This window comes from Oryx dammah, unplaced genomic scaffold (genome assembly GCF_014754425.2).
Source record: "Oryx dammah isolate SB20612 unplaced genomic scaffold, SCBI_Odam_1.1 HiC_scaffold_29, whole genome shotgun sequence".
NCBI classification, from domain to species: Eukaryota; Metazoa; Chordata; class Mammalia; order Artiodactyla; family Bovidae; genus Oryx; species Oryx dammah.
The window spans coordinates 87,684,909-87,710,152 of record NW_024070213.1 but is presented as its reverse complement, the minus strand read 5'-3'; the positions used below and the strand labels follow the sequence as shown (position 1 = coordinate 87,710,152).

The 25,244-nt window shown below is 38.7% G+C and overlaps 1 protein-coding gene across 1 annotated transcript in view; it reads left to right on the top strand.

Annotated features, from left to right (window-relative positions):
• FAM186A (family with sequence similarity 186 member A) overlaps window positions 1–24,277 on the top strand; it is an 85,618-nt gene extending 61,341 nt beyond the window's left edge. The window contains exons 4-8 of the mRNA XM_040233963.1: window positions 1–1,860; window positions 19,945–20,137; window positions 22,497–22,648; window positions 23,318–23,500; window positions 24,211–24,277. The exon at window positions 1–1,860 is cut by the window's left edge and continues 3,508 nt beyond it. Of these exons, the coding sequence (XP_040089897.1) occupies window positions 1–1,860; window positions 19,945–20,137; window positions 22,497–22,648; window positions 23,318–23,500; window positions 24,211–24,277 (2,455 nt within the window). The remainder of the gene's footprint in view (window positions 1,861–19,944; window positions 20,138–22,496; window positions 22,649–23,317; window positions 23,501–24,210) is intronic.
• Window positions 24,278–25,244: the final 967 nt, after the last annotated feature.

The following is a 25,244-nucleotide window of genomic DNA, read 5'->3' as shown; positions in this document are numbered from 1 at the left end:
GGCCCAGGCACTGGGGATCACTCTCACCCCTGAACAGGCTCAGGCACTGGGGATCACTCTCACCCCTCAGCAGGCCCAGGCACTGAGAATCCCTGTCATCATTCCACAGCCTCAGGATTTGGGGGCCCCTTTCACTTTAGGGCAGGCTCAAGCATTGGGGATTTCTCTCTCTCATGAACAGTTTGCAAAATTAGGGGTTCCTCTCACCTCAGATAAAGTGTATACCTTAGAATATCCCCACATCCCAGAACAAATCCAACCTTTGGAAGCTCCTTTCACCCCAGGGCAGGCCTGGTCCATGGGTATTACTGTTGGGTCTGTGCAGGACCAAACATCAAGAACTCCTCTCTTTAAGGAGCACCCCTTACCACCCTGGGCTAGTCCTCCTTCAGGACATACACTGAAAACTGGGATCTCTTCCATTACTGATAAATCTGTCACACAACATGCTCCTCACACTCCTAAGGAGTCCCCAGTATCATCTGCTGCTGTTGCTGAGGAGTCCCCTGTATTTGAGGTGCCTTCTACTCCTTTGCGTATGTCAAGGTTTCCTCTTAAACCAGCCCCCTCTGAGAAATTCTTGGGAATGAGGATTCCTTCAGACCCTGGGAAGCCCCTGGCACCACAGACTTCTCCTTCCTCCAGACAGACCCCAATGTCTAAGGATCTATCAACCTCTGTTCCATTCCCAACACCAGTTCCCAGTCCAATATCTGGGCTCTCTCCCACTTCACAGCAGCCCTTTGAACCAGAGGCCCTCCTTAGTTCTAGGCAATTCTTCATATCTAGGAACTCTATGACTCCCCAGTCACCTCTGATATTGAAGCCCTTTCTTGACCTCAGACAGCCCCTTATATCTGGAGTCCCAGTCACCTCTGCACAGATTCCCCAAATCTGGGCTCGTCTCTCTCCTGGGAAGCACTTGGTTCCTGGGACTACTTCCATCCCTCAGGAGCTCTTGAAATCTGGACCCTTAACACTCTCTGAGCAGTTTCAGGCATCCCAGACCTTTGCCACTCATAAGCAATCTCCTGGGTTACAAGCCCCTTCTACCCTTAGGCAGCATCTGCCACCAAGGGCCTTTCCTGGGCAAGCTTCCCCACTATGGGTCTCTCCCACCCCTGGGCGTCCCCTAACACCATTGACTCCCTCAACCCCTGAAAAGCCACAGAAAGATTTGTCCTCTGCTGTCTCTGAGAAAAGGAAGGAAAGATTGTCAATTATTTCTTCTCTGAAATTGAAATCAGTATCAGTCCAGCCCAGTGCTCCAAGTTTCAAGGTAATTCAAGCCCCTTTCACCACTAAGAAGTTCCAAACAGCAGAGGTCTCTGACACTTCTGAAGAAATCCAGATACCTGAAGATCCTTTTGCCGTGGAACGATTTACAATGTTTAAGTCCCATCTCACCGATTACAAGACACCAGTGTCACAAGCCCCTTATACTGATGAGGGGACCCTTCCTACTACTCTCATTAAGCCTGTAACCCCACTGCCTTCTCTTATTACTACTCAACTACTCAAAACGCGGCAGAGCTCACCTTCTGAGTGGGACCAGAAATCCCAACTTCCCCCTATCGATAAGCCCTGGGTACTGACTTCAGTTTCAGACACCAGGCAACCCAAGATGATGGTGCCCACTTCCTATCCCCAAGAGCTCAAAGAACAGAACTATTTTGTCGATGTGGAGGCTCAGCGGAAGAACCTGATACTCTTAAATCAGGCCACAAAAGCTTCTATACTCCCTTCACAGCTACACACAGAAGCTAGGAATCTCATAATTGAGACACTTCATACAGACAAAGTTCGGCTGGGATACCTATTCCGCAAGTACAATGCCTATAGACTGATCCAGCGTGCAAGGTAGATGTAAATATTATATGTCTAGTTGTCTGATTTAGTCCTGATTTCAAATATCCTCCCTCATTACCCTATCAGTATATATGTATTTGTCAGGTTAGGTGTTCTAAAAGATTCTCTTATAGAAGGTTTGTAAGATGGAAGCATATTTAAGATATCAAAAGGAGGTATATTTTTTAGAAATAAGAAATGTCATATAACACCCGTTTCACTCATATATATCTCTAGCAGAGATTCTAAAACATATTTTGAGGATCATGGTTAATCTCCAAAATATCAACTTAAAAAGTTTAGGAATGCTTGCAGTTATTCTGAATTACTTTAATCTTGCATTCACCAGAAGACCTATGATTCTTTTTTTTTTTTAATTTACTTTTTATTGCAGTGAAGTTGGACAGAAGATCTATTAAAGTGGGAGATGGCAGGCAGGTTTATGTACTTCATGTTGCCATAGCAGCTTTGATACTAGAATGACCTACAGGAAACATGTTCTAGTCTTGATTTGTAAAATTGAAATTAGCCTGCCATTCTTGTCCTTTGTGTTTGAGGTTGCCAACTTATTATTTTGGGGGTTTAAAAAACATTTTTTTATTGTAGAAATTCTTTCCCCTTTTTAAAATAGTTAATTTATAATACTGTGTTATCTTATTTGGAGAATTTTTCTAACCTAAAATTACAATATGTCAAACTAAGATCTATGATAGAAAAAGCTATCATTACTTATAGAAACAATCTATGTCATTTATTCAACAAATATTTATTGAATACGTACTATTTGGCAAGCACTGTTCTAGATGCTATGGATATAGCAGTGAATAAAACAAAGTACCCTGTTCTCATGATATTTACATTTCTGAGAACTGAATTCATTTGAAAACTAAGCACTGGAATAACAAGGTGTAAAAGAAGGACATTCAGTGTATAGACAGAAATTTTCATTTCAGAACTGGTTACCTTAGAATTGTTGAAATATTTTCTACTCTATAGTGTGTTTTTCTCTTCCCAGAATGAATGTTCCTAGTCTTTGTTGTTGTTGTTGTTGTTCCGAGTCTTTTAAATCTGTTTTTACACATAAGCACTTTAATCCACTTGAGAATTTGAAATAACGTGTTTCTGGTCATTCTCCAGTTCCTTTATGTCTTTTTTTCTTTGTTATATTAAATTAAAATAAATAATTGCATTCACCTAGTGCAGTATCTTAAAAAATACAAATAGAGTAAAAAGCCTCCTTAATATTCTTATTCTTGGCCATTAGCCCTCCTTCAGGGCTACCCAGGTATTCCACCCAGAGATACTTTCTACATATGTAGCAAAGTACATAGGCTCTTTTATCCCACTCTTTATACATTTAAAATTACAATGTTTGATTTTTTCATAACAAGCTAGAATTTAGATATTAATATATAAAGAGTCTACTTATTCATTTTACAGTTTTATAGTTCTCCAAAGTCTAGATTTACCAGAATTTACTTAACCTTTGATGAGGTTAACATAACATTTATGCTGTTTTCAATATTTTGCATTATAAAAATGTACTTCAATGAACAATCTTGTATATACATATGTATCTATGTATGTATGTTCCTAAAAGTAGAACTTCTAAATCAAGGGTAAGCATTTTGTAATTGTGATAAATTTTTTGTCAAATTGTTCTCCAAAGAGGTTGGAACAATTTATATATCGGTCAGCATTATAAAAGAGTATTTCCCCACAAATACTATCAACTTTTTTGTTCATTGTCAATGTAACGAATGAAATATGGCACTTCCATGCTTTCACTTGCATTACTTTTATTATAGGTTGAAGTTAAGCATCTTTTCATAGAGTTAAGAACCATCTGTATTTTATTTTCTGTGAAGATGCTATTCAAATGCTTTGCCCATTTTTCAACTGGGTTATCAAGTTGCTTTTTAAAATAATTAATTAATTAATTTTAACTGGAGGCTAATTACTTTACAATATTGTGGTGGTTTTTGCCATGTATCGACATGAATCAGCCATGGGTGCACATGTGTCCCCCCATCCTGAAGCCCCTTCCCACCTCCCTCCCCACTCCTCCCCTGGGTTGTCCCAGAACACCAGCTTTGAGCGTCCTGCTTCATGCATTGAACTTGCACTGGTCATCTATTTTACATAGGGTAACAGACATGTTTCAGTGTTATTCTTTCAAATCATCCCACCCTTGCCTTCTTCCACATAGTTCAAAAGTCTGTTCTTTACATCTGTGCCTTTTTTGTGTCTTACATATAGAGTGGTTGTTACTGTCTTTCTAAATTCCATATATACATGTTAATATTCTGTATTGGTGTTTCTCTTTCTGACTTACTTCACTCTGTATAATACACTCCAGTTTTATCCACCTCATTAAAACAGACTCAAATGAGTTCTTTTTTTTTTATATATATAGCTGAGTAATACTCCATTGTGTATATGTACCACAGCTTTCTTATCCATTCGTCTGCCGATAGACCTCTAGGTTGCTTCCATGTCCTGGCTATTGTAAACAGTGCTGTAATAAACATTGGGGTACATGTGTCTCTTTCAATTCTGGTTTCCTTGGTGTGTATGCCCAGAAGTGGGATTGCTGGGTGATATGGCAATTCTATTTCCAGTTTTTCAAGAAATCTCCACAATGTTCTCCATAGTGGCTGTACTAGTTTGCATTCCCACCAACAGTGTAAAAGGGTTCCCTTTTCTCCACACTCTCTCCAGCATTTATTGTTCGTAGACTTTTTGATAGCTGCCATTCTGACTGGCATGAGATGGTACCTCATTGTGGTTTTGATTTGCATTTCTCTGATAATGAGTGATGTTGAGCATCTTTTCATGTGTTTATTAGCCATTTGTCTTCTTTGGAAAGATGTCTGTTTAGTTTTTTGGCCCAATTTTTGATTGGGTCATTCATTTTTCTGGTATTGAGCTGCGTATGCTGCTTTAATATTTTAGAGATTAATTGTCAGTTGCTTCATTTGCTACTATTTTCTCCCATTCTGAAAGCTGTCTTTTCACCTTGCTTACAGTTTCCTTTGTTGTGCAAAATCTTTTAAGTTTAATTAGGTCCCAATTGTTTATTTTTATTTTTATTTCTGTTGCTTTCTTAATTGATTTCTGGGACCTGTTCAAATATTGAGAAAATTAGCCCCTTGTCTGTGATATAAACTACAAAACTTTCCCCACTTGTGTTTAGACTCTCCTTTTGGTGGGTTTTGCTTTCTAAATAATTTATATTTTTATATGTTTATATTCAGTTCAGTTCAGTCACTCAGTAGTGCCCGGCTCTTTGCGACTCCATGAACTACAGCACACCAGGCCTCCCTGTCCATTACCAACTCCTGGAGTTTACTCAAACTCTTGTTCATTGAGTTGGTGATGCCATCCAACCGTCTAATCCTCTGTCATCCCCTTCTCCTCCTGCGCTCAATCTTTCCCAGCATCAGGGTCTTTTCAAATGAGTCAGTTCTTCGTATCAGGTGGCCAAAGTACTGGAGTTTCAGCTTCAGCATCAGTCCTTCTAAAGAATATTCAGGAGTGATTTCCTTTAGGATGGACTGGTTGGATCTCCTTGCTGTCCAAGGGACTGTCAAGAGTCTTTTCCAATGCCACAGTTCAAAAGCATCAATTCTTCGGCACTCAGCTTTGTTTATAGTCCAACTCTCACATCCATACTGTAAAAACCATAGCCTTGACTAGACGGACTTTTGTTGGCAAAGTAATGTCTCTGCTTTTGAATATGCTGTCTAGGTTGATCATGACTTTCCTTCCAAGGACTAAGCGTCTTTTAATTTCATGGCTGCAGTCACCATCTGCAGTGATTTTGGAGCCACTGATTCCACTGTTTCCGCATCTATTTGCCATGAAATGATGGGACCAGATGCCATGATCTTCGTTTTCTGAATGTTGAGCTTTAAGGCAACTTTTCACTCTCCTCTTTCACTTTCATCAAGAGACTCTTTAGTTCTTCTTCACTTTCTGCCATAAGGGTGATATTATCTGCATATCTGAGGTTGTTGATATTTCTCCAAGCAATCTTGATACCAGCTTGTGCTTCTTCCAGTCCAGCGTTTCTCATGATGTACTCTGCATAGAAGTTAAATAAGCAGGGTGACAATATACAGCCTTGACACACTCCTTTTCCTATTTGGACAGTCTGTGTTCCATGTCTCGTTCTAACTGTTGCTTCCTGAGCTGCATATGGGTTTCTCAAGAGGCAGGTTAGGTGGTCTGGTATTCCCATCTCTTTCAGAATTTTCCAGTTTATTGTGATCCACAAGGTCAAAGGCTTTGGCATAATCAATAAAGCAGAAATAGATGTTTTTCTGGAACTCTCTTGCTTTTTCAGTGATCCAGCAGATGTTGGCAATTTGATCTCTGGTTCCTCTGCCTTTTCTAAAACCAGCTTGAACATCTGGAAGTTCATAGTTCATGGTCCATGTACTGGTAAAGCCTGGCTTGGAGAATTTTGAGCATTATTTTACTACCGTGTGAGATGAGTGCAATTGTGCGGTAGTTTGAGCATTCTTTGGCATTTTCTTTCTTTGGGATTGGAATGAAAACTGACCTTTTCCAGTCCTGTGGCCACTGCTGAGTTTTCCAAATTTGCTGGCATATTGAGTGCAACACTTTCACAGCATCATCTTTCAGGATTTGAAATAGCTCAACTGGAATTCCATCACCTCCTCTAGCTTTGTTCACAGTGATACTGCCTAAGGCCTACTTGACTTCACATTCCAGGATGTCTGGCTCTAGGTGAGTGATCACACCATCGTGATTATCTGGGTCATGAAGATCTTTTTTGTACAGTTCTTCTGTGTATTCTTGCCACCTCTTCTTAATATCTTCTGCTTCTGTCAGGTCCATACCATTTCTGTCCTTTATTGAGCCCATCTTTGCATGAAATGTTCCCTTGGTATCTCTAAGTTTCTTGAAGAGATCTCTAGTCTTTCCCATTCTATTGTTTTCCTCTATTTATTTGCATTGCTTGCTGAGGAAGGCTTTCTTACCTCTCCTTGCAATTCTTTGGAACTCTGCATTTAAATGAGTGTATCTTTCCTTTCCTCCTTTGCTTTTCACTTCTCTTCTTGTCACAGCTATTTGTAAGGCCTCCTCAGACAGCCATTTTGCTTTTTTCATTTTTTTTTTCTTGGGGATGGTCTTGCTCCCTGTCTCCTGTACAATGTCACGAACCTCTGTCCATAGTTCATCAGGCACTGTCTATCAAATCCAGTCCCTTAAATCTATTTCTCACTTCCACTGTATAATCATAAGGGATTTGATTTGGGTCATACCTGAATGGTCTAGTGGTTTTCCCCACTTTCTTCAATTTAAGTCTGAATTTGACAATAAGGAGTTCATGTTTATATTAATATTTTCAATAATGCCTTGTGCCTTATTTTAAAAAGCCCCTTCCACTCTGAGAAATATATTTTTAAAAAATTATTTTGATATTTCTTATAGTACTTTAATAGTTGATTATTAGTATTTTGGGGCTTCCCAGGTAATGCGAGTACTTTCTTCAATTTACATCTAAATTTTGCAATAAGGAGTTCATGATCTGAGCCACAGTCAGCTCCCGATCTTGTTTTTGCTGACTATATAGAGCTTCTCCATCTTTGGCTGCAAAGAATATAATCAATCTGATTTCAGTATTGGCCATCTGGTGATGTCCATGTATAGAGTCTTCTCTGTGTTGTTGCAAGAGGGTCTTTGCTACGACCAGTGCATTCTCTTGGCAAAACTCTGTTAGCCTTTGCCTTGCTTCATTTTGTAATCCAAGGCCAAATTTTCAGGTTACTCCAGGTATCTCTTGACTTCCTACTTTTGCATTCCAGTCCCCTCTGTTGAAAAGAACATTTTTGGGGAGGTGTTAGTTCTAGAAGGTCTTGTAGGTCTTCATAGAACCGTTCAACTTCATAGCTTTTTCAGCATAACTGTTTGGGGCATAGACTTGGATTACTGTTATTTGCTGTAGTTTTATTTTTATGATGCTGAGTCTTTGTGATAGTTATTATTACTGTTTCCTAGTACTTGTCTATGAGATGTGACCAGAATTGTGTGTCTTTTCTGTGCTGACTTGCCATTGTCAGTTTGAGACCCTCTAGAGTCTCCTTTTCCATTGGCATGATAAGCTATAGTGTTCAAGGTGATGGCTGTTCTGTTACCCTGTGTTCCTGAGAGTATAAAATGAAGTTCTTTTCTGCAAAGCTATGATGGATGTACTATGAGCAACAGATAAACTTTTGTTGTTTTTAGTCGTTGAGATTTGGGGATTATTTGTTAAAACAGCAAAACCTAGCTTATCTTTACTAACATAGTCTTCCTATTCAAAAAATGATACACGTTATTTTCTGTTCAGGGTGTGTGTGTGTGTGTGTGTGTGTGTATGTGTTCTGCTGGAGTTTTTAAAGTTTTCATGTAGCTCTTGAATATTCTTCAGTAAGTGTATATCTTGGTAGTTTTTATTTTTGATGTTATAAACGGACTCTCTCCTTCTTTGACACCTTCCAACTGGTTGTTATTGGTATAAAGGAAGGCTAGATTTCTCTATATCAATTTCATATGCATATTCATATGCATATCATTTCATATGCAATTTCAATGGCATATTCATCTTACTGTATTCAAAAGCATGTGATAGTTTTTCAGTTGATATTCTTGAGTTTTCCAATTACATAATCATATCTCTTATAAATAATAATGTTTTTACATCTAGATTTTTCCAATTTTTAAATATCTCATTTCTGTCTCTTGACTGCCTGAATTGATTTAAGACCTTAAGAACTGTATTAAAAAATATTGGTGACGTGGCCACCAGCACCAGGCCACCTTTGTTCATTTGACTTACCCAGAGTAACAGCTAGTAGTGCCTTTCCATGGCCTCATGTTATTTTTTTCTAGGAAAAATTCACCTTCAAGAATGTTTAAAAAGATTGTTTATATTTATATTTTCCTTTCTAAAAAAGCTGCAAAACATCTTTAACCTTAATCAATTTCATTTTGAGGAGAGTTATTTTATCTACTCCTTTGTAACTCAGAATGCCAAAATGTAAGTCATTCTTTCCCTGCTAATTGCTGCTGCTGCTGCTAAGTCGCTTCAGTCATGTCTGACTCTGTGCGACCCCATAGACGGCAGCCCACCAGGCTCCCCCATCCCTGGGATTCTCCAGGCAAGAACACTGGAGTGGGTTGCCATTTCCTTCTCCAGTGCATGAAAGTGAAAAGTGAAAGTGAAGTCGCTCAGTCGTGTCCGAATCTTCACGATCCCATGGACTGCAGCCCACCGGGCTCCTCCATCCATGGGATTTTCCAGGCGGTGCCATTGCCTTCTCCGTCCCTGCTAATTACTAAAATGTAAATATGAATTGATTAAAAATATAATGATGATAGAGGACATCATTCTAGTATCTGTCACTAAAAAATGCTGGCTTTTGGGTTGAAATACATTTTATCATATTAAAGAAGTATCCTTCAGCCCGTTTCATTATTTCTTTAAAATCAAGAGTGGATGTTTAATTTTGCTAAGTTTATTAAATTACATTTTTTAAAATATGATTTCAGCACTTCATTTTCATGGTTATCAGAGAAAATATTTTCTCCTAATATTTATTAATATGACTAATGTTTTAAACTATCACTGCATCCTTGGAATAAATCCTATTTGTATTGGGTTGGCAAAAAATTTGATTGGGTTTTTCTGCAGCATCTTACAGAAAAACCTGAATGAACATTTTGGCCAACCCAGTATCCTTCTTTGAGTGTGTTACATTTGCTAATATTTTATTTAGGATTTTATTTTGTACTGATATCCATTCATAAGTTTGACTGGTGGTTTATTTATTTATTTTGGTGTTTCTTTGTCAAATTTTGGTATAATTTTAAGTTTGGCGTCATTTTAAAAATGTGAAAACTTTTTTTCTATGCTGTAGAACAATTTAATGGTAAAATTAGCTGTTGTTTTTAAATTTGACAGATTTTACCTATGATACTATATGAACTTGGTGCTTTTGTGAGAAGTTCTTTGACAATTTAATTTTTACCTGGCAATTAAGTTTGTTTATAATTATTGAAGATTTTGAAGACTTGGTGCTTTTGTGGGAAGTTCTTTGACAATTTAATTTTTACCTGGCAATTAAGTTTGTTTATAATTATTGAAGATTTTGAAGACCTAAGTGACATGATGTGACCTGTTTTGGTAAAATCATTTAAAAACTGAAATATATAGATCAACATTTCACAATATTTAATTTATACACATAACTTTAATCCCATCAAGGATCAATTCACTCATTTTTCAGTAAGCTCTTGTTTAATATCTAATATTATATTGATCAAATCACCAACAATGTCTAACAAGGAATTACATATGGACAGATGAACAATTCCATAATAAAAATGGCTGAGTCAAGAAGATTGTAACATTGTATTGGAAAGAAAATGTAAACTATAATAATATAAATTATTTTTATAATAATATAATTTATTTATTATTATAAAGAAATTTTTGTAGAGCCTCTGTAAGTAAATATTTCATATTTAAATATGAAAATACTGTTTTAAAGTTATATTACCACATGATCAGTATTAATATACCTGAGAAGCAATGATGGAGAGGGTATAAAATTATACCATGTGCTGATAATGAAACATTTCATTTCCATATGTGTTGAAGAAAGTTCTTAAAGATACTAAATGTGATAGTGATAGATAGGATTTAACTTATCATTTAGTTCATCATCAACATTTTAAAAATATAACAGGGACTGAGTTAGGCCCAGGGGGTGGAGGGTGGAAGGATACAAAAATGGATAAACCATATCCCTGCCTCGAGGGCACTCAAAGGCTCCTCAGAAACAATCACACAAACATGACTATATAGAATGAGGTGGAAAGAACAATGATGGTATATCACCAACTCTATACAGAAGACTGAGCAGACACAAGAGTTAGGTGAAGCTTCTAGGCGTTCAGACTTTTGAATTATGTCTCAAAGAACTAGTAAGACTCATTAAGGCAGCAAAGGCAGAGAGTCTAGCTGAACAAAGAAAGGAAGCGAGAAGCAAAGTGTGTGTGTGTGTGTGTGTGTGAAAAGAGTAATTGTTTCAAGGAATGATGCATTATATCCACATAAGATGGCGGCAAATTTAAATGATAAATCTTTTGTGTGTTCTGATTGCTTCACCAACTGGCCATTCCTCCACCTCTCTCCCTCTCCTTGGGCCTCTCTATCCCCTGAGACACACAATAATAATGAAGTTAGGCCAAGGCCTCTAAGTGTTAAAGTGGAAGGACAAGTCTCAAGTCTCTCACTTTAAGTCAAAAGCTAGATTATGAATGAATTTAGCAAGCAAGGTAAGTTGAAAGCCAAGAAAGGCTGAAAGCTAGGCCTTTTGTACCAATTAGCTAAGTTGTGAATGCAAAGGAAAGTTCATGAAGGAAATCAACAGTGCTACTCTAGTGAATCTTACAAATGATAAGAAAGACAGTCTTATTGCTGACGTGAAGAAAATTTTAGTAGTATGGATAGAAGATCAAACCAGCCACAACATTCCCTTAATGGAAAGCCTAATCTAGACGAAGGCCCTAATCCTCTTTAATTCTATGAAGGCTGAAAGAGGTGAGGAAGCTGCAGAAGAACATTTAAATCTTGCAGAGGTTGATTTATGATGTTTAAGGAAAGAAGCCTCTTCATTACATCAAATGCAAGGTGGAAGCAGCAAGTGCTGATAAAGAAGCTACAGCAAGTTATCCAGATATAGCTAAAATAATGAAGGTGGCTACATTAAAAAAAAACAACAGTTAGAACTCATGGAACAACAGACTGGTTCCAAATAGGAAAAGGACTACGTCAAGGCTGTATATTGTCACCCTGCTTATTTAACTTCTATGCAGAGTACATCATGAGAAACGCTGGGCTGGAAGAAGCACAAGCTGGAATCAAGCTTGCTGGGAGAAATATCAATAACCTCAGATATCCAGATGACACCACCCTTATGGCAGAAAGTGAAGAGGAATTAAAAAGCCTCTTGATGAAAGTGAAACAGAGTGAAAAAGTTGGCTTAAAGCTCAACATTCAGAAAACGAAGATCATGGCATCTGGTCCCATCACTTCATGGGAAATAGATGGGGAAACAGTGGAAACAGTGACAGACTTTATTTTGGGGGGCTCCCAAAATCACTGCAGATGGTGATTGCAGCCATGAAATTAAAAGACACTTACTTCTTGGAAGGAAAATTATGACCAACCTAGACAGCATATTGAAAAGCAGAGATATTACTTTGCCAAAAAGGTCTGTCTAGTCAGTCCAGTTCAGTTCAGTTCAGTCACTCAGTCGTGTCCAACTCTTTGAGGCCCATGAATCGCAGCACGCCAGGCCTCCCTGTCCATCACCAACTCCCGGAGTTCACTCAAACTCACGTCCATTGAGTCGGTGATGCCATCCAGCCATCTCATCCTCTTTCGTCCCCTTTTCCTCCTGCCCCCAATCCCTCCCAGCATCAGAGTCTTTTCCAATGAGTCAACTCTTCGCATGAGGTGGCCAAAGTACTGGAGTTTCAGCTTTAGCATCATTCCTTCCAAAGAACATCCAGGACTGATCTCCTTTAGAATGGACTGGTTGGATCTCCTTGTAGTCCCAGGGACTCTCAAGAGACTTCTCCAACACCACAGTTCAAAAGCATCAATTCTTCGGTGCTCAGCCTTCTTCAAGGCTATGGTTTTCCAGTGGTCATGTATGGATGTGAGAGTTGGACTGTGAAGAAAGCTGAGTGCCAAAGAATTGATGCTTTTGAACTGTGGTGTTGAAGAAGCCTCTTGAGAGTCCCTTGGACTACAAGGAGATCCAACCAGTCCATCCTAAAGGAGATCAGCCCTGGGTGTTCATTGGAAGGACTGATGCTGAAGCTGAAACTCCAATACTTTGGCCACCTCATGCGAAGAGTTGACTCATTGGAAAAGACACTGATGCTGGGAGGGATTGGGGGCAGGAGGAGAAGGGGACGACAGAGGATGAGATGGCTGGATGGCATCACCGACTCGATGGACGTGAGTCTGAGTGAACTCCAGGAGTTGGTGATGGACAGGGAGGCCTGGTGTGCTGTGATTCATGGGGTCGCAAAGAGTCGCACACAACTAAGTGACTGAACTGAGCTGACACTAAAAAAAAACAGCTTTTCAATGTATAGAAAACAGTCTATATGGGAAGAATATGCCATCTAGGATTTTCATAGCTACAGAGGGTTAGTCAACGCCTGGTTTCAAGGATTCAGAGCTTCAGACAGGCTGACTTCCTTGGTAAAGACTAATGCATCTGGTGACTTTTATTTAAAGCCAATGCTCATTAACCACTTCAAAAATCCTTTGGCTCTTCAGAATTATGCTAATTTCACTCTCCCTATGTCCTATCAATGAAACAACAAAGCTTAGATGACAGCACAACTGTTGACAACATGGTCTATTAAATATTTTAGGCCTACTGTTGAGACATTCTGCTCAGAAAAAAAGATTATTTTTTTAAAAGATTATTAAAATATTACTGCTCATTGACAATGCACCTGGTCACCCAAGAGCTCTAATGAAGATGCAGAATGATTTTATGATGTTTTCATGCCTGCCAACACAGTATTCACTCTGCAGCGCACGGATCAAGGAATAATTCTGCCTTTCAAGACATTTAAGTCTTATTATACATTTCATAAAGTTATACAGTAGCTGCCATAGATAATGATTTCTTTGATGGATTTGGGCAAAGTCAGTTGAAAACCGTCTGGAAAGCATTCACCTTTCTAGATGCCATTAAGGTCACTCATAGGATTTGCCTGGCAGTCCAGTGGTTAAGAATCCACCTTGCAATGCAGGGGACACAGCTTTGATCCCTGGTCAGGGAACTAAGATCCCACTGCAGAGCAACTGAGCCTGCATATCACCACTATTGAGCCCACGTGTCACAACTAGAGAGTCCATACACTGCAACAAAGATCCTGCCTGCTGCAACTAAGATTCAATGCAGCCAGAATAAATAAATATTTTGTTCAAAAGATCATTCATGATTCATAGAAAGAAGGCAAAATATCAACATGAACAGGGGTTGAGAAGATGATTCCAGCCTTCATGGATGACTTTGAGGTGTTCAAGACTGCAGAGGAAGAAGTAACTGCAGATGTGGAAATAGCAAGAGAACTAGAATTAAAAGTGGAGCCTAACGATGTGACTGGATTGCTGCAATCTCATGATGAAACTTGAACAGATGAGGAGCTGCATTATGGATGGGCAAAGAAAGTGGTTTCCTGAGATGGAATCTATTTCTGATGAAGATGCTGACAAGACTGCTGAAATAACAACAAAGGATGTAGAATATTACGTAAACTTCATTGATAAAGTAGTAGCAGGGTTTGAGAGGACTGACTCCAATTTTAAAAAGTTCTACTGTGGGTAAAATGCTATCAAATAGCATTGCACACTACAGAGAAATCATCCATAAAAGGACAAGTCAATGATATGGCAAACTTCATTGTTGTCTTATGTTAAGAAATGGCCAGGGCTTCCCTGATAGTTCAGTGGTAAAGAATCCACCTGCCAATGCAAGAAACATGGGTTTGATCCTTGATCCAGTAAGTCCCACATTCCTTGCAACAACTAAGCCCATGCACCACAACTACTGAGCCTGTGCTCGAGAGTCTGGGAGCCGCAACTGCTGAGCACACACGCTGCAGCTACTGAAGGCTGCAAGCTCTAGAGCCCACGCTCACGAACAAGAGAAGCCACTGCAGTGAGAAACCCATGCACTCCAGCTAGAGAGTAGCTCCCTGTTGCTGCAACTAGAGAAAAGCCCAAGCAGCAACGGAGACTCAACACACCATAAATAAATAAAATTATTTTTTAAAAAAAGAAATCACCAAAGCCACCCCAAACTTCAGCAGCTACTACCTAATCAGTCAGCAATCATCAGCTCTGAGGCAAAACTATACCAGCTTAGATGGTGGTTAGCACTCTTTAGCAATAAACTATTTATTAAAAACTGAAATATAGTTAATTCAAAATGTATTAATTATAAAGTGATTCAGTTATACATATATATATGTATGTATATATATATATTCTTTTTCAGATTCTTTTCCATTATAGGTTATCACAAGAAACTGAGTATAGTTTCCTGTGCTGTACAGGTTCTTGTTGTTTACCTCTTTCATAAATAGTAATGTGTGTAGTGCAGTTCAGTCGCTCAGTCGTGTCCGACTCTTTGTGACCCCATGAACTGCAGCACTCCAGGCCTCCCTGTCCATCACCAACTCCCAGAGCTTACTCAAACTCAAGTCCATTGAGTCGGTGATGCCATCCAACCATCTCATCCTCTGTCATCTCCTTCTCCTCCTGCCTTCAGTCTTTCCCAGCATCAGGGTCTTTTCAAATGAGTCAGTTCTTCGCATCGGGTGGCCAAAGTATTGGAGTTTCAGCTTCAGCATCAGTCCTTCCAATGAATATTCAGGACTGATTTCTTTTAGAATGGACTGGTTGGATCTCTTTGCTGTCCAAGGGATTCTCAAGAGTCTTCCCCAACACCACACTTCAAAAGCATCAATTCTTCTGTGCTCAGCTTTCTTTTTAGTCCAACTCTCACATTCATACATGACTACTGGAAAAACCATAGCTTTAACTAGATGGACCTTTGTTGGCAAATGTGTATATTTAATGATGTGTATATGTGTATATATGTGTAAATGTGTATATGTTAATCCCAAACTACTAATTTATCTCCCTCAGGCCCTGGTTAACCTTTTAGTAGCCATAAGTTTATTTTCTATGTCTGTGAGTCTATTTCTGCTTTGTAAATAAGTTTATTTGTATCTGTTTTCTTTTTTTGGCCTTCTCTGACTAGGAGTCAGATCCATGCCCTTTGTAATAGAAGCACAGAATCCTAATCACTGGACTACCAGGAAAGTCCCTGTATTATTTTTTTAGATTCCAAATATAAATGATATCATATGATATTTATCTCTCTCTGTCTGACTTAGTTCACTTAATATGATCATCTCTAGGTCCATCCAAATGCTGCAAATGGCATTTCACTTATATATATATATACACACCACATCTTTATCCGTTCATCTGTTAATGAACATTTAGGTTGCTTCCGTGTCTTAGTTACTGCAAACAGTGCTGCTATAAACAATGGGTGCATGTATCTTTTCAAATTAGAGTTTTCTTTGGATATATGCCCAGGAGTGGGATTGTAGGATCATGTGGTAACTCTTTCTAGTTTTTTAAGAAAACTCCATATTGTTCTCCATAGTGCCTATAACACCTATACCAATTTACATTCCCATTGACAGTGTAGGAGGGTAGTAATAGTTTTATATCCAAATCTTAGTCATATTCTCTCTTTAATGTCAGGAGAGCTTGGTTCAAATTTCTAGTTCTAAACGTCTCTAAGATTTTAATGTGCTGACTCAAATTTGTAAAACTTATGATGTAATGATATATACTTCAAAGAATGATTATGATGATTAAATGAAATAATATATTTTAAACTATTAAAATGTCTTATTTAACATAAATTTTAAAATAGAAACAACATCTCCAGCACAATGATTGATGCATAGTAGATGCTCAGTAAATGTTAAAGCACCTTCCTTTGAATCATAATTCTATATCAAATACTATAAAATATTTATTAGAATGAAGGCAGTATTTTATCAATATAAGTATAATTTGCTAAAAGAGTGGGAACAAGTGGTAAGAAGAAATGAACAAAAATGTTTCTAGATAGAAAATTTTAAATAATGAGATACCTCAGTGGTTGCTATTGGACTGGGTGATTAGATATTGAATTATATTTTAAAACACATAAACAATAAAATCTCTAAGTTTGAAATGAAACTGCAAACTTTTCCAAGTAGGGACATATAATTTCAATAAGGAAAAACTACGGGAAAAGTCTAAAAGACTGTGGGAATAGAGAGAAAAACGCCAGGGAAGATTTGATGTGGAAAATAAGACTTATTGGGAAGACCTAATACATAGCATAGTGATTATAATCAACAACACTGTATTTATAGGGACTTCCCTGGTGGTCCAGTGTTTAAGAATCCACCTTCCAATGCAGGGAACACAGGTTCAATCCCTGGTCCAGGAACTAGATTCCACTTGCAGAAGGGAAACTAACCCGGTGCTCCGCAACTAGAGAATCTCATGCACTGCAACCAAGCGCCCATGTACTGCAATGAAGACCCAGTGCCACAAACAAAACAAAACTATGTTTGTAAACTTCAAAGTTGCTAAGAGACCAGATCTTAATTTTTCTCATCACAGGAAAGAAATGATAATTATGTGACATGATAGAGGGATTAACTAACACTACAGTGGTAATCATATTGCAGTATATAAATGTATCATCAAATCAACACATTATACACCTTAATCTTAGTTTAAATTTATATCTCAGTTTTATATAAATATCAGTCAGTTCAGTTCAGTTCAGTCGCTCAGTCATGTCCGACTCTTTGCCACCCCATGAATCGCAGCACGCCAGGCCTCCCTGTCCATCACCAACTCCCGGAGTTCACTCAGACTCACATCCATCTAGTCAGTGATGCCATCCAGCCATCTCATCCTCTGTCATCCCCTTTTCCTCCTGCCCCCAATCCCTCCCAGCATCAGAGTCTTTTCCAATCAGTCAACTCTTCACATGAGGTGGCCAGAGTACTAGAGTTTCAGCTTTGGCATCACCCAGGGCTGATCTCCTTTAGAATGGACTGGTTGGATCTCCTTGCAGTCCAAGGGACTCTCAAGAGTCTTCTCCAACACCACAGTTCAAAAGCATCAATACTTCGGCGCTCAGCTTTTTTCACAGTCCAACTCCCGCATCCATACGTGACCACTGGAAAAACCACAGCCTTGACTAGACGGACCTTTGTTGGGAAAGTAATGTCTCTGCTTTTCAATATGCTGTCTAGGTTGGTCATAACTTTTCTTCCAAGGAGTAAGTGTTTTTTAATTTCATGGCTGCAGTCACCATCTGCAGTGAACACCTCAATTATAAATATGCAAGTCACGTATATCTCAAATCCATATGAAATATGGTTATTAGAATGCTACCCAACTGCTTAATTGAGAACACCTTTATTTATAGGAATGGATGTGATAGGAACTTGGTAACGCATGGAGAAGTTATGCAGGAGATGCATGTGTGTGATTACATGTGATTAACAACACATGTCATCACAGGGAGCTATGCTTAATATCTTGCAATAACCTATAATGGAAAATAATCTGAAAGAGACTATGTAAATACATTTATAATATTTATACTATTTATACACATGTATATATATAAATAACTGAATCACTTTGCTGTGACACTACATTGTAGATCAACTATACTTTTAAATAAAAAAAATGGGAAAAAACATGTAATAAATATGATCATAGAAGTAGAAAAATAAAAATCACCTATGGGATATGAGGGCTTCCCTGGTGGCTCATAGGTTAAAGCGTCTGCCTGGAGGCTATTGGAAAATTAATTTAAAATGAAATAATTTAGAAAGCTAATATATTTAAGTATTAAATGATCCATATATACAGTACATTCTATGCTATTCATTACAACCTGTAAAGGAGACCTAAAAGTTATTCCCTTCCCCCCACAATCTCTCTCTATATGTATGGCATGTGTTGCACTAAGTCGCTTCAGTCATTTCTGGCCTGACTCTTCGCGACCTGCCAGGCTCCTCTGTTCACGGGATTTTCTAGGCAAGAATCCTGGAGCGGGTTGCCACGCCCTCCCCCAGAGGCTCGTCCCCACCCAGGGACTGAGCACGCGTCTCCTGCAGCCCCTGCTTGCAAGCCGATTCTTTACCACTGAGCCACTGGGGAAGCCCCTCTATACAGGAAAGACACATTTATTCAGAAAAACATCTTCAGTGTGTTCCCATTGCCTGCCTCCCCCTAAATCCAAACTCCACAACATGCCTTTTTTTAAAGCCTTTCATAATCCAGCTGTTTCAGTCTTATCCCTCAATATCTGCGGTCTAAAAAGTTCCGTACTATTCACCACTCCCAAAATGTAACTTTCATTGTCTTGCCTGTATTTATAGTATTCCCTCAATCTGGAATTCTTCATCCCCCTTTTCTCAGACTTTAGTGGCTCTAAGGTTCACCTGAGATTTTGTTTAAAATACAGATCGCCTACCACCAAGCTTTTTTATTCAAAAGGTCTAGGGAGGTACCCCATATTCAACAAGTACCACCCTTCCTCCTCCCCACAAGATGAATCAGTCCAGGTGATTAGGGTCCACACTTTGAGAAATATTGGTATTGTGGAAAGAAAGACCTGGATTTGCTTCCCAAATCTGTCATTAATTAATTATGTGACTTTTGAAAACTTTTCCTCTCCTGTAGAATGGGGATGGAAAAAAACTATCTAGGCCCAAATGTTGTGGCACAAAAAAACAGAGAGTACTACATCCTGAGATCGTATTCAACATTTTCCTATGGAGCCTTCTTTATTCCTCTTGTTAGAATTAATTATGGTTTCCTGTTAGCTCAAACAGATCAACTGCTATTTAGCATTTATTTCATTATCTGACATAGTTAATTTTTATGAGTCTTCTAACCTGGCTTGTAAGTGCTTTGAAGGCAAGGACAGTCTTTTTCAAGGTATTAAATACCTTCTATATGTCTTATATATATCACTACTAAAATATTACTCTATTTTAAGAGAAGGCAATGGCAACCCACTCCAGTACTCTTGCCTGGAAAATCCCATGGACGGATTTTCCATCCTGGGAGGCTACAGTCCATGGGGTCACAAAGAGTTGGACACGACTGTGCGACTTCACTTTCTTTAAAAAATAATAAGCAATACTACTGTAACACTAAAAACTCTGTGCGGAGTTAAGTAAATATTTGACAGTCATATAGAGTTTTGAAAGTTTGGTCACATAGGGAACTAGATGATGGTCACATTAAGCAAGCCTGCCACCCCTCTACCATCTCTACTTACTAAGGATGAGATGAGAATGGAAAGTAACTGAGGCCAGGTTAGCTGAGTTAGCGTCAGAAATTTTATCAACCTAATTCTTGTTAATTTTTCCAAGGAACAACATAATTAAACAATTACTAGCCATCCAGAATACTGGAAGAAGTTATGAGACCCAGAACCTCTACATAATGCTGAAGAGGATTGATGATTATCAAAAAAAGGTGATGCAGATCTGGACAGAGAAGCAGAATTCTCTAGAGCAGAAACGGAATCAATGCCTAAGGAAAATGATGTACTTTTTCAGCCAGGTAATCTGTTTTCTATTCCCTCTCCCCAGGCTGTTGTAAGAAAAGTGAAAGGGGCAGGTTTTGAAAATATTAGTAACAGTTCCCTAGAGATACCATGCATATTAGTGCCCTGTGCTGCTGTTAACATATTACAAATTTCATGGCTTAAAAACAACAGAAATGTATTCTCTTACGGTTTGGTTCCTTCCAGACGCTCTGAGGGAGAAATTTTTTCCAAGCTTCTCTTCTAGACTCTGGTGGCTATAGACAATCTTTGGCTTGTCGTTGCAGAACTACAGTCTCTGCCTCTGTCTTTTCCGTGGCCTTCTGCCCAGTGTGTTTTTTGTTCTTTCCTACTATAAAGCCAATGTATCATTGAATTTAGGACCCATCTGATTACACCAGGATGATCTCATCTTGAGATCCTTAACTTAATTATATCTATTGATAGTGTTGTTTAGTTGCTCAGTTGTGTCAACCCCTTTTGCAACCCTATCGACTTTTGCAACCCAGAAGAGCTTGCCAGGCTCCTCTGTCCATGGGATTTCCCAGGCAAGCATACTGGAGTGGGTTGCCATTTCCTACTCCAGGGCATCTACCCAACCCAGGGATTGAACTCACGTATCTTGCATCTCCTGCACAGGCAGGCAGATTCTTTACCACTGCGCCACCTGGAAGCCTGTAAGAATGGGAGAGACTTCCAGAAATGCTCAGCTCCTTCCTAGTCAACCCACATTTACCAGCCTCTAGGTATGAAACCTCCTGAAGTCATTGCTCTCCAACTGATTCTTGGTGTATACTTCTTTCCTCAAAACTATCAGAAAGCAAGTTTTAATATCAAGCATTTACAAAAAAGGAGATAAGAGTTAATTAACTTGCTTACATAGTACCAGGCACAGAAGATCCTGTTAAACTCTGACATTCACCCAGTGTGAATGGATGAATTCACTCATAGTGACCTTCCAAAAGTTACAGAGCTGAGATCAGAGTTCTTTGCTCTGGAATTACACGCTGCCCTTACTTTCTCCAGCATGCAGCTCTGGAACGTTTTTGGAGTTCTAGGAATATTTTCTATTTATACATCATTCTGTTTCACTAAAGTAATGAATTAATAAGATTAGCTTACTTGCTACTCTAGAAGGTACAGAGAAACTTCTCATTATAGACATGTTGTGAATTTTTTAGAAGTTACTTTTTTTTGGTTGTGCCACACAGCCATGTTTCCCAACCAGGGACTGAACCCAGGCCTGGAATGAAGGCCTAGAATTCTAACCACTAGGCCATCAGCGAACTGTCCAGAAATTACATTATAAGTTACAATATATAAATATTAAAACTCTCTCACCTTAAAAATGGATATTTTTGATAGTTCTGAGTTTGGAAAATATGACCAAGGTAGATGGAGTAAGGCAAGATGAATTGGCAATGTCATGGGCTGTCTAACAGGAATGACAATGTCTAGGGCATTTCAAAAGATGAATAAAGGTCTGGGGTCAGGAAAGCTAGAATCTAGATAATGAAGTAGGTATGAAGCTATTAAGAAAGGAGAGGGGAAAACAAAAGGAATAAAAGGGTAGAAATGCATAAATACCTTACACTGAATCAGAATTGTGGTCAAGAAGTTGGTTCTGCTACCAGATTGGCTTTACTACATACTAGCTAAGAGACCTTGGGCAAGCCACTTAAATTTTCTGAGCTTCATATCCCCATATGTAAGACAAGGATAATAATAGCACCTATCTTATAAGACTGTAAATATTAAATGAAAGTGAAAGTGAAGTTGCTCAGTCGTGTCCGACTCTTTGCAACCTTTTGGACTGTAGCCCCACAGGCTCCTCCATCCATGGGATTTTCCAGTCAAGAATACTGGAGTGGGTTGCCATTTCCTTCTCCAGGGGATCTTCCTGACCCAGGAATTGAACTCGGGTCTCCCACACTGCAGGCAAGTTAACATATAGAAAGCATCTGACAGTCAGTGTTAGCTATCATTACATTTGCACAGTGCTTCTTCACAATTTGTGAAGTTTTCCAACCATATTATACAACTCTCACAACAACCTTGTATTATTATTCTTGTTTTAGAAATGAGAAGAAAGAGGTGCCAATAAAATTGGCAACTAACCCAAAGTCACAAAGCTAGGAAATGAGAGAACTAAAACTAGAACTTAAAGCAGGACCATGGTCTTTATATATTAATAGCTGCCAACTCTGAAACTGTGTGTTGGAGGTGGGTACTGATTGAAGAGTGCTCAGAGGAAGGGAGAAAAGGCATGGAGAAAGAGAATTTGGAAGAGGAAACTAGGGCCAGCTCAGAAGATCATCCTAAAGACTTTGGCCATTTCTTTTCATGATTTCCTCTTTCTGATTTATTTACTTTTAGCTTCAAGAGATATATAAATTGAATCTCGATCAACCTATCCCTTTGGTCATTGAAAAAAAGCAAATACCTGCCTCTACCAAATCTGTTCAACAGCCATGTTCAAAGCTACTGAAAGAAGACAACAGGAAGTTTAACATTCTCAATAAGTTTAGGTGTGTGGTAGGAAAGACTTACATTAAACTTTCTTTGGATAATAAATGGAACTAATACTTTTTTTTTCTGCCCAAGAGATTCCCCTTCTCCACAATTATGATATGGTACAGTGGATATTGGTGGTGCAAGTATTAATCTTCTTAGCTAGTCTGCAAAAGGCTTATTTCTACTTAAATCTTTAACATCTAGTTTTGAGTTCCTTTAAAAAATGAAGTAGGTTCTTCGTTAGTAAGAAACAAATTATTTCAATATACACAATGAAGAAACTTGGAAACATTTTCTTAAAAAAAAAAAAAGGTAGAAACTTTGGGAAAGAAAGGGAAAAGATTGTCGTGGAGGTGGGGCAATAGCCTGAATATGGAATGTATACTCCATGAAGCTAAGAAAGTTGTTTAAAATGTATTAGTAGATAAAGTCATGGAAAGGCAACTTTCAAGAAAAAAAGCTATTTCTGCAAATTCTGCTTTTTTAATCCATCTCTCAGTTGAAGTGATCATAACTAAAGTTCCTCAGTGCCAGTGGGAACTCTATAGGACAGGTGGAAAGGGAAGGACAGGGAAGCTCTATAGGTGGTGGTGAAGAAAAGGAAGGATATTAGGAATTATATCTTGAATGGCTTTGGAGCTCAGGAGAGTCTGACGCTTAAGGAGTGCTCTCTGATTCTCTAGAAAAGACGACCAACTGCAAGCCATCTGGAATGCAGATCTATCCACTTCGAGTTACCCAATAACAGAGAAGACATCCATGCATTCACTCTGGGCCCAGCTGGGTGGGTACCCAGATATTCCTATGCTGCTTCAGTTAGACGTTCAGTCAGCCTTCATAAAATCTCTTACATGTATTCAATCAAGGTAAGTTAAGGACTGGGTAAACTCTGATAATTGGGCCCTTGGTCACGTACCTTTTGTTTCCTTAACTTGACTTACAGCACCAGGGAGTTACCAAAAGTAGGTTCTTGGTGTGACGTCAAACTCACACCAGTTATAAAAAAGTACCCATAAATTCAGCATTAGTCTTTTAGTGGCTCTTTTCATGGGCCTATTGGAATAATATAAACAAACAAACAGGCAAAAAACAGTTATAATATGGCAAAACTTAATCTAACACTAGAAAGGTCCACTTTTGAATTCCACTTAGGGATTTATTGTTGAAAATACCAGAAAGACCATTATAAAATGCTTTTGCTCACTTCATGCTTCAGCAACATGACCTTAAATTCAATTATCATATCTAGGCCCAATCTGAAGGAAATTCAGGGCTTATATCCCAGGATACACTAAAGACACTTGGAAACAGTAAGTAAGGTGGTCATGTGGTTCCACGTTTCCAAATTCTGTTAAACCAGATTTTAACCTATCATTGGAAATTATTCCAGTGGAATTAAGAGTTTTAGAGTCTGCATTACCTCTTTCAGGAAAGAGAATTATTTAATGTTCTAAACCAACAATTTAGAAGACTGAACTTTTAGCCTGAAAGAATTTGTGGCAGCAGTCTCATTTATTCTGGTGAAACCCAAGTCCTGGGGTAAGAAGAAACAGCATTAACTCATAAATTTGTTTAGGTGGCAGATCCAGCCCCCGCAGGATCCAGGGAAACCCGAAGGAGAAATGGCGTCGGCGATTGATTGAGAGAGAGAGAGAGATAAGAATGTTGTAGATAAGAAACTAGAGGAGAGAAGAAAAGAGGCTGGAGTTCCTTGGTTTATACAGAAAATCAATAAAGTCTCAAGACAAGAGACTTGCACCGTCTACGTGAGGCCACAGGTGCCCTCCCGGTCTCCCTGGGGTGTGAAGGCGCAGGGCGCCTTCTGTTCAGGTCTTAGAAACCCAGGCAAATAAGTAGACACGGCGGATCTCTGTACTCCAGATGGGAACTAGCCAGAAACAGAGAGTAAGAGGAGGAAAATGATTGACACGAGGAGATCAAGCTGCTTTGATGAGCAAGATCCATAGCTTTATTTTTAAACGGTACTTATATACCATTTTTGTACATAGAGGAAATGAAAGATGCAAGGTCATACAGAGTCAGCCCAACATTCCAGCAGTATTGCCTCTATCAAAACCATGATTTTTCTGCATACCTTTTCCACAAAAGATATTGTATACAGTATCTTCTGGCCTTAGAGGCCTGTGAACATTTTATGACCCTCTTTTGATAAAGGCTGCTTAAACTTGTTTTCCCTCAAAGTGTTTTTTCTTTATATTTCTAATCTATGTCAGCCTCAGAAAATGCCAAACAGAGTTACGTTTTTCACAGAGCAAAGGTGCAATGAGTTACAAGAAAGAACCAATTAGCTCAAAAGTTTGATATGGTTAAATTCAAGGCTACACTTGTTTTTCTAGCATTCTCACTATGTTAACTAATGCGTTCCCAGGTGCACAGTGGATAAGAGATATGGGAACTTAGCAACAAGCATTGGCCTAATAATGAAATCCTACATCAGCACTAGCACTACTCTAATAACTTTTAATTCTTTCAAAGGCTCTATGTTTAGGCTTTTCATGCTTCTCACAGTTGGGAGGCTGTAAATAATTGTATGTATAGCTGCAAGAGTCTGGATAACCTGCCAAGCAAGCTAGAATGCTAATAGAGGGG